The sequence below is a fragment of the Protomyctophum bolini genome, assembly GCF_963924005.1.
Source record: "Protomyctophum bolini genome assembly, chromosome: 19".
Classification (NCBI taxonomy): Eukaryota; Metazoa; Chordata; class Actinopteri; order Myctophiformes; family Myctophidae; genus Protomyctophum; species Protomyctophum bolini.
Genome location: NC_137880.1, coordinates 34071850 through 34086909, shown reverse-complemented (window position 1 = coordinate 34086909; position 15060 = coordinate 34071850). Strand labels below are relative to the sequence as shown.

General features: G+C 41.3%; 2 protein-coding genes across 2 annotated transcripts in view; both read left to right on the top strand.

Moving 5' to 3' along the window:
* LOC308334416 (uncharacterized protein) overlaps nt 1–5304 on the top strand; it is a 30157-nt gene extending 24853 nt beyond the window's left edge. The window contains exons 51-57 of the mRNA XM_080791151.1: nt 321–527; nt 1291–1437; nt 1980–2086; nt 2294–2391; nt 2595–2712; nt 2854–3173; nt 5100–5304. Of these exons, the coding sequence (XP_080647277.1) occupies nt 321–527; nt 1291–1437; nt 1980–2086; nt 2294–2391; nt 2595–2712; nt 2854–3173; nt 5100–5167 (1065 nt within the window). The 3' untranslated portion in view covers nt 5168–5304. The remainder of the gene's footprint in view (nt 1–320; nt 528–1290; nt 1438–1979; nt 2087–2293; nt 2392–2594; nt 2713–2853; nt 3174–5099) is intronic.
* A 1456-nt stretch (nt 5305–6760) lies between these two features.
* On the top strand, nt 6761–14661 carry ddx51 (DEAD (Asp-Glu-Ala-Asp) box polypeptide 51). Its single transcript, XM_080790564.1, has 16 exons — nt 6761–6926; nt 7640–8037; nt 8455–8666; nt 9395–9545; nt 9737–9882; nt 10435–10506; nt 10891–10997; nt 11175–11283; nt 11935–12080; nt 12423–12636; nt 12990–13105; nt 13217–13333; nt 13673–13774; nt 14087–14150; nt 14296–14430; nt 14557–14661. Exons 1-16 carry the CDS (start codon nt 6904–6906, stop codon nt 14575–14577), a joined length of 2133 nt encoding a protein of 710 aa, XP_080646690.1. The 5' UTR covers nt 6761–6903; the 3' UTR covers nt 14578–14661.
* The last annotated feature ends 399 nt before the right edge of the window (nt 14662–15060 follow it).

Sequence of the window (15060 nt, the reverse complement as noted above, 5' to 3'; positions counted from 1 at the left end):
ATACAAAATTACATTTCTGTTCTGTTTAGGCCTTTTAAACAAAACATTAATTGAAGTGGTCAAACTAATTGGAAGCATTTTCCATAAAACTAATGGTCAGCTATTTCATAACTGGTTTGGTTGTAGGAGGCTGAAGGCTCAATCTCTGATTTCTTCACCTGGTTGGCAGCAGGAACAATATTACTATATCATCTTATGTAATGTGTTATATTGTTTAGGAAATGCCGCTAGTGTGGGGAGGACCTTTCACATGGTTTCACAAATCGCATATATCGGGATGCTGTGGTTAATGTTGCCACCGTCTTTGTTGCAAACTGCAGGCTCTACGCGGTGACATCCGTCCCCTGTTTAACAAGGTGAAGATTCCCAGGGGAGATGCTGCTATTCAGCTGACACAGGAGATGAGCAACACAGCCACTCTGCTGCAGGCTCGAGGAGAGTTCACTCCACTCAAGACTGAGGTTGGCCTTCTCAAGGAAAATCAACAACTCATTCTACAGCTCCAACAGTCTGAGAAAGAAATGGAAGTGAGTCTTCCTTCATAATGGTGGCAATCCTTCTTCATAATGGATTGCAGGCACGATTTGTAATCCGTTATGTGGCATTTTAACTGAGTTTATTACATGGCTTGGTTGAATATAATCCCTTCAGGATGATTAAACACCTCAGTTTAGTCGGTGTGTTTAATTATCCTGTTGGGATTTTATTTCTCGCATGACTGCCGACCCTTATCCATTGCCTAGCGGTGGCTCCCAGGTTACACCTTGTCACTTGCACACACTTAAGCAATATTACACGAAAAGGTGTGGTTTAACGTGATTATTGCCACGACAGTGATGCAGTAAGGAACGAGATGTAGTCGAGTTCCGCAAGCATCACTGAAGTGGCAATAATCTCGTTAAACCACACCCTCGAGTGTAATATTGCAATTCTACAACAGTTACCCTTAACTTAATCGCTGAAATTACAGATGTAGTCACTACGACAAATGTCGCAAGAAACTAGCTAACCTAGCCACCAAGTTTGCTAGTGCTCTGGGAAAACAGAGCAGCTGAATTCTTTGTTTTGATTAGGTGGTGAATGGTGCTGGTTTGATCCACGGCTAGAAGCCGTTTCAACCAATCTGATTGCTTCCTCGAAACGACCTGTTGTAGAATTTACATTCATCCACATCGTACACTACTCACAATACTGACTTCCACACTCCATAGCATGTTACCATTTGTGTTCGTTTAGTAATTTGTGTAAACCGTTGCTATTTCTTGTGGCCTTGTCATACCCTGTTTGCAGGCTCTGCTGGGGCAAATGACGCAGTTGGAGCAGGCACAGGTCAATGCCACGTCTACTCACAAAGGGGTCACTCAGCTACTCCAGACCCAATTGCAGGATGTGTATGCAGAAGTCCAAACTCTAAAGGATAAGCTGCAGTCAGTGAAGGTATGTTCAAGCGTGGGTGCTCTACTAACATGGCAACTCCTTAAGCAAGTTTAGGGTGTCTGGGAGTAAAAAACGAATTACAACATTGTAAATGCAAACCTGTGTAAGTAAAAAACTAATATGGCAGACCAATGATTTACTTTAACTTTGTCAAAGATCAGGAGAAGTCTATGTGGCAGGTTAGGTTGTCCCTTTTGGTGGAGGGGAGAAGAGTGGACTACCAGACTGCTGTATGAAGGAAAATGTTCTAATCAAAGTCTGCAGCATGTGGCATATACTGCCTAAAAATGTATCAATTCTTTACATGCAAGCATGCCAGATCAGTGTCCAGTCGCTTTACTTCTCCCTTTCTGTGAACTGCCTAGCCCGGCACAGTTGCGGAAATTGTCTTAATGTTCCCTATCACAAGCAACAACTGGAGATCTGTCATTAAACAGGTTTAGTGTTTCATTTGCCTTTTTTTTCCTTTTTTTTTAAGGCTTTCAAATGCTATTTGTTTTGATGCAAACTGAGCCTTAAAAATCTGTTTCCTTTTTGTTTAGACTACTGAAGAGCAACAGCCCCTGGCAATGGAGGCGAAACGGCTGAAGGCTGAACTGGTTAAAATGCAGTTGGAGTTGACTTCTCGGTCCACTGACTATGAAGGACGGTAAGGACATGCACTGCTTATTTTTGGTTCATTCCTTGCGTGCCTCATTTTTATCCCATCAATGTTGTTCTAAACTGTAGTTTTCAACTCCATACCACTGCTTATGTCTTATTGGGTGCATTCCCCCTGGTGTCCCTGGTCTAAATCAGTCCCAGTATTACTTTATTCTGGTCCTGCGGAGCTAGTGAACCAGTTTTCTTTCTCCAGACTGCAGACCTTGAACAAAGCCCTCGACGAGAAGGCAATAGAACTGAGGCAGCTGAAGATGAAGATGAGGATGGCCCAGCAGGAACAGGAGTGCTCATGTAAGTAACCTGTGTGCATGGAAACTTTCGAGCTTTGTACAGTAAATTAACTCTGGCAAGTAACCAGGCAGACATTTGAGGGCCCGGTCTTCAGACCTTAAAATTTAAAAAGTATATTGTAGAGTAGACAAACTTTCATATCATAGCTAGAATCGGGGGAGCATTTGAGTCTGGTTGTAAATTCCCATTGGGGTGTCATTCAGTCCTACAGGGTAAGGAACTCTGTGGAAAACTGAGCAAGGCAAAGGGGGCTACTGTTGAGAGCAGCACTCACCTGGAAGAAGTCAAACGGCTTCAGGTGAAAATTTCAGAGCTGGAAAGGTATGTGTTTTATCAGCTGAACATTCACTGTATTGCTTTGATATTCCATGTATGATAATAATCTTTATACAGCTTGTATGTTAAGAGTTTTTACCAAAAAGTGACGTTCTAATTGGTGAAATAAATCTCTGGTCACAACAGCCACGTGTCTAGTCAGCAGAAGGAGACCACAAAGTGGAAGGGCAGGGCTGTGATGCTGAAAGAGAAGACCAAGGTGTCTGGTGCTGACAAGCCAACACCACGGTCACCCTGCACTCCTACAAAGAGGCAACTTCCTGTGACCTTCGGCAGCTCCCATCTCAACTCTCCAAAGAAGACTCCTAGGAAGATCCCGGACTCTCCTCGGGCCACTGCACCCGGCGCAGCCAAGAGCAGCTCCTACTTTGACTTGGAGTCCGAGCCGAAGTCAAAGAACCAGCCATTCCAGTTCTTTGACAACTCAAGCCTCGGATCGACAGCAGGTGAGCTGCACAGCATTTAACAGTGGTGGAAAAGCTACTCACAAAAGTGTCAATAGGGTATGCGCATGCATAAAGTGAGTGGCAAAGTGAATTTAATGTTTATTGCATCAGATAGGACTTTTCTGTTTGGCTGTATGGGCTGTCGATAAAAGTATGTTTTTGAGGTATTTCTACTTTACTTGAGTACAGTACTCGAGTACATGTACTTAAGTTTCTTTCCAGCACTGGCATTATATATTATACCTGTTATGTGTCATGAAATGGTCTAATATCCTAAAATGGATCTTATTTCTTGAACTAGCAATGGCGGAGGATTCCAATTCTCCGGATCCTCAGAATCTAGATGGCGGTAATTTATTAACATTAATCTGGTGTTTGGGACAATACACTTTGGGTATCACCAACTGTGGTGTGTATATATATACCTGTCCTGTACACAGTTTTGAGGCAGTCTGTAACATCTGTGGTTTCGGGGTGAAAACACTTGATTCTTTACAATCCATCTCACACTGATTTCAAATTTAGACAATGCTGGATAGGGCTGGGCAATTAACCAAATTATATTTAAACTGATATTTAGAACCAATAACCGATTTGTCACGAGTTTCTTTTTCTTTTGATAGTCAAATCAAGTTTTAAATGGTCGTGATATGATATTGATTTGCAGTCCTATCGCCCAGACCTTATGGCCTTATTCAGTCAGTAATGTGAAACCAGTTACACTCTATATACTTTGCCCTACGACAAATGGTGAAAATATCTAAACACAGGATGGTTACCAGATATACCAGTGCATCAGTGTGAGCTTGTAGATGGGCCATTTTTGTTTTAATCTTAGGTCACATTCTCACCTAATACTTCGGTAGACTCATGCATATGGGCGGAGATTTTGGGATTCTTGCATATTTAATTTGCTGCAGTTTGCCTTCACACTGTCATCCGTAGCAATTGGAAACGCAGCAGGGGGGACCTTTATCAATGTGTTCCATTCATAAACCTAGCCTACGACACAGTGAACTCTATGGTGATAAAATTATACTCATAACGTGCATGTGTCGTGCCATCTGGGACTGGACCCCCCCCCCCCAGCTCTCTCGCTCTCTCACTATACATGCAGCAGCCACGCCACTCACTTTTGGGCATGGAGGCACAGCGCTGAGCACACCGATATAACAGACAGCAGCGCAAAATGTTTACAAGTTTACAAGTCGAGATGAAAGTCCCTGCTCCCCAGTCCCCACAGTGACAGCTCCATGTTTACGGCACAGACAGACAGACAGAATATTCTGTAGGCTATAATACACTGCAGTGTTTTTATGTGTTTTCTTAAGCAATTGATTAATGTACTCCGACCACGTCTATCCAAGGTAACGGGACATCTTTGCGCTGCGTAAAATATGCCTTCTCCGTCTCCAACTGTGTTCAGCTCCTCACCCGCCACATTGTTTGCTTCATTTCCTTTATTTACTGCGGATTGCATTCACACCTGCACCAAATCGTAATCAAGTGCGATTGGAAGCGAAGCGAAACCCCCGTTTTTGCTCGGAGTAAAATGCGGTTCTTTGATACGCATTAGGATTCGAATGAGCCTTCACACCTGTCAAACGAAGTGCACTTTCTGAAAATGCGCAGCAGGATTCGTTTTAATCGCAGCAAAGCTCTCTGGTGAGAATGTGACCTTAAATTGGAAGAGGAAAAAGTATATTAAATTCCCAAAATGGGGGCACCAGGGTTCATGTGGGTAATATTGGGTCGTGTTGAGGTGCATAAATTACAATATAATTGTATTAGACTATGTAACTGCAAATTAGAGTCATTATAGGAAGGCACCCTTTTTGGCACAATGTTCTGACCCATTTGTCTGTAGCCTATTGTGAATGCATGTCAATGACTTGTATTTTCATTTGAAATGTCTCTTATTTGCAGGTGCCGAGAAGGTGGACGAATGGTGGCCAAAGTCACCAAAGCAGGAAGAAATATGCAAGACCCAGTAACCTGCCTGTGCTTACTAACTTTTTACTGCTTACTAACCTTTTGGTCTGTTTTTATATTTGTGTTTTTTACATTTTGTTTAACATGTTTTATAGTTCAGTTGTACAGTTTGTTTAATAAAGTTATGCTGTATACTGAAGTTGACTTGTGTAAACCTTTTATTGATCGTGTGCAGTCCATTCCCTTTTGTCACTCGAAATGGTTCATGATCACAATCGTGCATAAAAATACTACACCCTTTGTTTTTACTTTGACCATAACACATGCAGCTCCAAAATGTCTTTATTCATGTAGCGTTTAACTCGCAATGCTGTATTACAATAATTACACTTATTGGTTCATGATCAAATTATAATGTATTGCATATTTATTATACACATGATGATCCTTGCAAATAAAGCGTCCAGAATTATAAAGTAGTGGACCTGACCTTAAAGTCATAGAATGCTTCGTGTAGTATGTATTAAAGTGTTCATTATACCAACAGGTAATTACTAATTAGTAATTAGTCAGTTATGAGAATGCTGTTGATGCCAATGCGTTATCCATAGACATGGATGCATGCATCAGTCTATGTACATGAGAGCCAACCCCCTTCCCTCGTTGGGCTTTGATTAATAACGGACTTTATGACCAGTATTAGGCCATAATGATATGGGCGACAGGGCTGAGACACTACCGGAATGTTTGATTTAATTCATTAGATTGGAGAATTACAGTACATTTCAAGCACCACTCAACTCCATACACAACTTCACTGTGGAAGACACCATAAAGTATTACACTTGTTTACAATGGGGCCCATATGCATGTTCTATTCATCATAGTCACTTCGTTATGTCAGCAGCACTGTCATAGAAGTTTAAATTGTCATAAGCATTGTGGTCCAAAAATAAACTGTCTCCGCGATATTGTTAGGGCGTTGTATGTGTCGTCACAACTGTAAATAAACTGTCCGAGAAAATGTGACGGCAGTAATTAGCGTTTCCTCAGTCAGTTGATTCTTTTTATCTATACGAGTCAAACCACTGCGATAAATGATTCAAATGAACATGGGAAATGGTCAAATGGATGGGGAAAGTCTCTGGCAGTCAAAATGACTAAAGCGATCTTTATAATCTTAATAACCTACTTGTGCACAAACTAACGATTTTATAAGAACAATATTGATGTAACTAAGAGATTCGAGCTATATTTTATTAGAGATATAAGTTGGTTTTCGAAATAGCACTTTCTGATGTCAGGACTTTTGCGTGTTTGCATAGCATATTAAGCCTAGATAACTACCGGTAAGCTATTAATTGGCAGCATAGAGTTATGGATATTAACCATAAAGTAATAGATATAATCAGTAGGCGCTCTGAGTCCCATCCAGGTCCCATCACATTCTGTTCTAGGGATTCACTGAAGTGAAGATTGCATGGTAGCTTCGCGGACCAATCAAAGCCATAGATCAAAGCACCCAATGAAAGCCAAGGGCTGGAAACTCGGAAATCATTGGATTGGAATCGGAATGCATCAGCAAACTGCGACTCCCTGACGTGACGTCATATGTACGCGCTCCACGTGAGATTTTATTTGTCCACATGAGAAAGTGTTGTTGCTGTTTTTCTATTGCCATTCAAGTTTTTTTTCCGAGCTTGTGCCGTACATACCGATACCCCACACACCCGAATTATTTGTTTCTTCATGCAACATACTTGAACAGAATACAATTATTCTGGGATTATTTACTGAAATGTCTCTGTTTCTTATAAACAGGTAGGTTTGTTTTGCTCTTTCGTTTCGTACCAACCATGACGCAAACTCCATGACTTTTGCTAATACACAATATCACATCGCATCATGCCTGGCAGATTACTGGGATCCTTGTAAAACGATGAAAGGCTGCCTTATTTGGATGATAAACGTCTAGTACAGTCAGTGGTTCTTAGCTCTGGCTCATAGCTTTACTGTTGCTCCAATGCCGGTGCTGAGCTATGGACCAGAGCTAAGTGCTTTTTAGCCCCAATATGTTCCCTCATCTCGGAGCTACAGAATGAACGTAGTGCTGAGGGAACATATTGGGGATTTGGTTCTCAACCTTCTCAGCCTGCTGCGACCCCTCCCAAAATAATCATTAAAACTGGAGAGCCCTCCCAAAATAATCATATTTCAACTGGGGACCCGCGTTCTTTGACATTTTGATTGACTTGTTTGAGTTATAAAAGCCTCTTTATTATATTTGACCGTTTGGTCAGTTTTACTAGTTTTTATAGTATAGTTTATACTATAGTTAGAATTAAGCATTAGGGCTGTGTGTGTGTGTGTGTGTGTGTGTGTGTGTGTGTGTAATGTTGTGATCCTCCTGGTGGTCTCAACCCACAGGTTGAGAACCACTACTCTAATAAATATCAACAGTATTATCGTGTTTATTACCGAAGCCTGTAGATCTCTTGTTGCATTGTATGTAATGGCTGTCATGTCATTTATAGATACCTTGGGGATGAAGGTGATGGGGGTGGTTCAAACAAAGAGTCTCGCTCCAAGGCATTGTTGGCGAAGCTACAACAGAAGGCAGAAGAGAAGGAGAAACGGATGTTGACGAACCACAAAGAACAACGGCCTGAAGTTCAGACGGATCACAAAGAGAAACAACGGCAGCCTAAATTCCAGACGGATAACAAAAAACATCACGTTGAAATCCTCACAGATCACAAAGAACGTACGTCTAAAGCTCAGACACATGCCCAGGATGTCAAAAAGAAAAGAAAAGTTGAAAAGGACAATAAGCAAGAGTCCAAGCGATCAAAGAGATCAAAGGGAGAAGAAACGGTATCGGTGCCTTTGCACGCTTCTGACCACGAAGAGACAGTCAAGGAGAAGGAGAAAGGTACAAAAAACAAACGCATATTTACATATACAAAGTTACACTGCAATTATTTATATATATATATATATATATATATATATATATAGGGGCGGCTGTGGCTCAGGAGGTAGAGCAGGTCGTCCAATGATCCCTGGGTCGGCGGTTCGAATCCCAGCTCCTCCTGGCCACATGTCGAAGTGTCCTTGGGCAAGACATTGAAACCTACATTGCTTCCAATGAGTCGGTGTGAGCTCGCCACCATTGGTGTCATGTGTGAATGTGGGAAGTGAGGACGCTGGTGTCGACTCTTCGCCGCTTCACCTCCCAATATATGAATGAATGAACCATTGTAAAGCGCTTTGAGCACTTGGAAAAGCGCTATAAAAATGCAATTCATTATTATTAACTTTGATTCTGTGCTTGTTTTTGTGATCATAGCTGAAAAAACACATATTCCTGTAACTGGACAAGATGAACAGGTGGAAGTCGCAAAAGAAGAAGAGGAGGATGAAAAAGAGGGTGAAGAAGAAGAAAAAGAAGAGCAGAAGAAGGAAATGCAGTGTGACCAATCAGAGCAAGGCACAGAGAAGGCCCCCGCCCAGACCGCTTTCACCATACTTGGAGGTTTCAAGAAAAAACCTGTCCAAAAGGTAGAGTGACAAATTTACACACCAATTTAATAGAATCCCTTCCTATACTGAACAACTTGGCATAGAATTAGATCGTAAGTCTTCTAAAGGAAAAGATGGGGCCACTGCTCACTTGAGCGCATATTATGCCCGCCTGGCTGCCTTCAATGCAGAGCCAGGGCTATGGAAGCCATAGTTTGCATGCAGCCAAGGAACTGTGGGGGAAAATTGCATTTGTAACTGATAAATGATATGGAGCAATGTTTCACATTTGTGACACCTCCTATGGGCAGAAGTGATACCTGTAGTAGGTGTGCCTTTGGAGGTGTGCTCTATCCATAGAGGCCCCTCAACATGCTCTTCCAATACGGGGTTTATTGCCTGATTCCAATTACAAAAATAAAACAGATTCAGACATCTCAGACAAGATGTACATCTTTGTCGTCATGTGCTGACCTCATACTCTGAGATAATATACCTGTAGTTGTTCAGGCCACTGTCTCCTTTCCTCTTATGTCTACTCCTCTTCTAACCTGTATATTAAAACTACAGCCAATATATAAGCCCAGACCTCTGCTTATGCTATGGTGTCTCATGTCTGTTGTTGTCCTGTATTGTTTGTATGTTTTAAACCACTACTCTTGCTGTAAACCCAATTGCTCTTCTGGGACATTAATAAAGACCTTGAACCTTGTTATAATCCTATAATGGCTATACTTGGCTCTGTTTGTGCATCTTTCTGACGGTAGGTGCATAGAGTCCTGCCCCAGTGGCTCGCTCAGCCTGATAGGATTCAGAGAGACATTACAAGCAACCTGGTTCCCATCTCTGAGGTCCAAGGCATTTGTGATCGACTCACAAAGAATCTGGAAAGCAATGGAATCCAACATCTTTTCCCAGGTAATAACAGTTTTTTATCAGAACAGTGCTTGGATAAAGAACACGACGATAAAAAGGTAAAACGGAGCAACAGAAAGCATGCAATGCAACCAGTCTAAACTGTATATCCTTCAGGAAACAATCCGTTATTAATTAAGGTTGTGACTTCCAGTTGTTGAAAATACTGTAAGAATTGTTGTTTTCTTGTGCAGTGCAAGCGGAGGTCATCCCTGCCATTTTGGAAAGTGTGCAGCAAGGTCTGCTGGTGGGACGAGGCGGCTACAAGCCCCGAGATATTTGTGTATCCGCACCGACTGGAAGTGGCAAGACTCTCGCATTCGTCATACCTGTGATACAGGTCAGAGGTGCTATTTTTGGTGAAGAGATTTGTTGTAGACAAAAGGGGTCAATCTACATTCTACAATACATCGCGATGCATTTTTAGCTTGTAGATCTCTGCCATTTTTGGTAGGGTTAAAGCCCTACTTTTTTGTCTGATTAATAGAATAAAAATATCTGATTCACAAGCTCACAATGCATCTCATAGCGATGCATTGTGAGCTTGCAGACCTGCTATTTTCACTTTATTTTATTATCATTACTTTTCTTCATTTTTGCCTATAGTATTATGCCAAAAATTGGGACATGTTGAAAGTGGTTAACCAAACGACATTAAATAATGGTACTTACTGTCAGTGTGTTGCTGATTGTCTATGGCACTTTTGAGGGGATTGGGGGGACGGATATTTACTTTTAGTCTTAGGTCTCAGTCATGATCCTGATTCTGAATAACGATTACCGTAGTTACTGATCACCTTGATACAATGTGTAATTAAGTGGAGATACAACTATCCTATTTCTGCTCAGTTGGTGTTGATTAAAATAACATGGCCTTTGTGTATCACCGTAGGCACTGATGCAACGAGTAGTGTGTCAAGTCCGGGTTCTGGCTGTGTTGCCGACCAAAGAACTTGCCCAGCAGGTAACTCACTTGTACAACACCGGTTTTATACCCACTCCGCTGGATCCAGCGTTAATTTTGACAGTCTTTTGAATAAAATGTAATTTAGTTTTAGTCATATTTTAGTCATCTGAAATGTTTTAGTTTTGTCCGGCATTGATTTATCACTTGGTTTGAATGCTGAAAATAGCTGATCTACAAGCTCGCAGCTTGTAGATCTATTTTCAGAGTGCAACCAAACATAAAATGACTGTTTTTTTATTTTGTACTGGATCCATATCATTTTAGTGTAGTTTTCGTCGTAGTTTTAATCAACGGAATTGGCACTGGCAGTGGCTGGATCTGATTTGCAGTTCTCCAGTGTCTTAATTAACAGCTTGGTTGAAATGTTTTACTACATCACAGGTATGCAAAGTATTCAACTCATATGCTGAAGGCACCGGTCTAAAAGTGGTGACGCTGGCCGGACAGAAGAGCTTCGCTGCAGAGAAGTCTCTACTCACAGAATATAGGTGAACATGCAGTGGGTTTGCATCGTGCAATCGAGGCCTTGGAGGATCTTGAACTGTTTTCACAAGATGGAATGCTTTAAAGGTCACAAATATCAATTGAAGTGTTAGAAGATCAAGGTTTGTTTAATTATTATTATTATTTACCATGACCTATATTCACAACACACTGTTTTCTAGAGGGGGGAGGCGATGCAGTTTGGCAGATATTGTTGTTGCCACACCTGGTCGACTGGTTGATCACCTCAACGAGAATTCTGACTTCTGCCTGGAACACCTCCGATTCCTTGTGAGTGGTTAAAGCCATTGGGGGCATTTTGAGCTTGTAGATCAGCTATTTTCACTATATTTATCTGGAAGCAAGTCAAACTAAATATAATGCCTCAATTCCTACAATTCCAAGTGCTTGTCAGAGTACGGGGTCCCCATTTCAGGTATGGTCATTTTTTGGGGGTCCCCAGTTCAAATATGATGTTTTTTGGAGGGGGGTCCCTTGTTCAAAATAAAATATGCTTATTTAACTGCAACAATACACTAGTACAGTTTATAATACTGTTGTTTCATGTTATCCCCTTTGTTTATACTCGGAAGTACAATTGAGGGCAAGCCCTCATTTTCAATGTAGCCGAGGTTATGGGGTATATTATACCCCTGTTGGTACATTATGTACCAGGGAAATGTATGCTCATTTACTCAGTAATATGATGTACATATTATAAATTATAATACTATAGCTCACACACGCAATACACACGCTTGTTGGTTTATATCTTGAATAGGCCATAAACTGTTTGATAAAGAAGACAGATTCTAACACACACACAGACGGACACAGATATAATATTAAAGCCTGCATTAGATGGCTTGGCCTTTGGCCTGCCACAATGCAAAACAAAGTGACCATGTCAAATGATAGATTTTGTCTGATTGTGTGTTGCAGATCATTGATGAGGCTGACCGCATGATTGATAGCATGCATCAGTCCTGGCTTTCTCAGGTAACCAAGGCTGTGTACCGGTCTATAAGTGGCAACAAAGCCACGTCCATCTTCACGAGGACAGAGCTCCCACACATCACAGCAGCCAGGTAACCCTAAAATGGAATAATTGGAGCATTTACACTCAAATAGTATAAAATGATGGTTAAAGTGGTTAAAATCGGAAATGCTTACCCCGGTCTTAATGGGTTAAATAGCACTTAAAAAAATCATACCCGTCTGAAGTGAGTGGTGCAAAAAAACCAAAAGAATGTGTGCACATTGTGAAGCTCAACAGTGCTACTTTGTCACCTGGTACCCTAAACAGACAGACAGACGATGGGGACATAGGTAGGGACAGACATAGCTGGGCATTGGAGTGGCTGCACCCTATGGTTGCACCACTCAGAAAGTTCACCTAATTGAAAATTAACAGTGACCTTTTATGATAGCTTGTCTCCACCTCAGATGCCTCTGCAGAAGCTGCTGTTCTCAGCCACCCTGACCCATGACCCTGAGAAGTTGCAGCAGCTGGGCCTTCACCAGCCCCGACTCTTCAGCTCGGTCCACCACGGTCAACCTGCTAACACCACCGACAGTCAAGCCAGCACAGCAGAAACCACGTCCATGAACCCTGACCGATTCAACTTTCCCCAAGGTCTCACGGTAAGGTTTTGTCGTCAGCCAAACGCAAAGGCACATCAGATTGAAGGATGTTTGACTGTTAGTGGATGGTGAGTGTCCGATCGGTCTTCCTAAATGAAAGGTGAACATTCAGCTCTTTTATTGAGGTAGACACTGAGTGCCATAAATGTGGTTGGTGACTTGCCATTTTCCTCCTAACTTGGGTTGTGGGGAAACTACCAGTCTACCCTTTTTATATTATATATATATATATTCACCACCATGTGAATATGGTCAATGGGCACACAAAAATATCAAATTAACCTCCCAAAAATGATCAAATATAGTTTTAAATTATTTTTTGTCCTTTTCTTTTTCTTTCTTTTTTTGTTTAGGAGTTATATGTGTCTTGCACACTGAGTAAGAAACCCCTACTCATCCTCCACTTCGTCTTGCACATGAAGTTCAGCCCCATTCTGTGTTTCACCAACTCTAGAGAGGCTGCACACAGGTTGGCTTTTAAAGCAGTTCTTGAATCAGTTCCATCAGTTTTTGTTTTACATGTTACATACCAGTACAAGCTCTTGTTCCACTCATTAGCTCTCTCTGTTGTTTATTGTAGATTGTACCTGCTGGTGCACCTGTTTGGTGGAGTGCAGGTTGCAGAATTTTCCTCACGACTGTCTACAGGAGAGAGGAAGAGGACACTGAAGGATTTGGAACAGGGAAAAATCCAGATGTGCGTATTGCGTGTGTGTGCATGCTCATGCACATTACTTTTTGTGGGGGTGTGCTAACTGCCTTGAGGATATTCCTTTTTAGATGTGCTGTACCCAGTAATTGCAAACATCAAAATGTCTTGAATAATATTACTAGGACATTTTATAATTTATATTTCATTTTTCTTATGTTTTCTTCTCTCATTGTAATTGATTTCTAGGCTACCGTTTTAAAAATAGAAGTGGATGATGTTTGGTGACTGCAATACCCCAGAGTAGACGAGAGTAGTGCTTAACCACTCATGAACTCTTATCCACTCTAAATGGAACTTGTACTGATATGCAATGCTATTTTAAAGGTTGATCAGCACAGACGCTGCCGCCAGGGGCATCGACATCAAGGGGGTGAAATATGTTGTGAATTACGATGCACCACAATACATTAGGACGTATGTTCACAGGTGAGTTAATTTCTCCCATGATAGATGATTTACATTATGTATGGTGGGAAATTAAATCAAATGTAGAGTTACATATTATTCAGTGTCTACTGTTTATAACAGTCCACTTGACTTAACTACTTGTATTGCGTAATGCAGTATTTTTCTATAGGACCAAACAAGTAGGCTATTAAATATTCCAGGAGCATAGATCAGCACTTTGAGCAATACTGCATGATTTTAATCAGTTGCAAAATCAGTGAATGACTGCACATCAATGATGCTATGTCCTAATGAGCTCTTAATATAATGTCCTGCTTTGTTTTGGTACAGAGTTGGAAGAACTGCAAGGGCAGGAAAAGCAGGCCTGGCCTTGACCTTTCTGCTAAAACCACAAGTGAGATATTCCCACATTGAAATTGTTGTATTTGAAAGCCATTTTGTGTGTCTCTATCGTTTCACCGGTAGTGGGTGTGTGTGCGTACACGTGCGTGCGTGCGTGCGCAGATATTAAAACAAACCCTTTGCTGCCGTTTCCACAGGAGAAGAAGTTTCTTGGGATGGTGAGGGATGCCGGCAGCCCCGGAATCGAGAGGCAGACGGTCAAAGCTGAGAGTCTGACCAGTATGGAAGCTCACTATGAGCAAACTTTGCAGGAGTTGGCCAGAGCCATAAAGGTATTTTGGCAGCACTATGATTGCCTGCATAATGTTTAGAAATGGACAGATTTGCTCTAATTTCAGTGTGGATTACATATTGCCCAGTAAATGTTGATTCCACTCACTTCTTTTTTTTTTCCACAGGAAGAAAAAGCCTCATATTGAAAGTCCACAGTGCCTTATGGAGTTCATACAGTATTGAGATTCCTTGAGTTGTATTTCAAGTCTAATAAACATCCTGAATCTGTACTGGTGATTTCAGCTTCTTTGTCTTCCCCACCCATTAGTTGAACCAACATTATGCACCTCCTGCACAATATAAGAATAAGTGCCCTGGAAAGCTTCTAAGGGCCGAAAAGGGTTGGCTATATAGAAGTGTATACTTGTACAATGTTATGATGAATTGAAAATGGTAAACATTAAACAAGTGTAATGCTTTGGTGTCGTCCTCAGTTAAGAGTTTTTGTATTGAGTTGTGCTTGAAATGTATTGTAATTCTTCAAACTGTTAAATACCTCAATCAATCAATCAGGTTATAACATTTTTGTGTTTTAAGAAATATTGGCCTGGTCGTGGTCTGACACATTTTGAAACCCGTAGTCAACCAAATGGGTATTTTTCAGTCATTCTGGGATTTCTGGATGATCT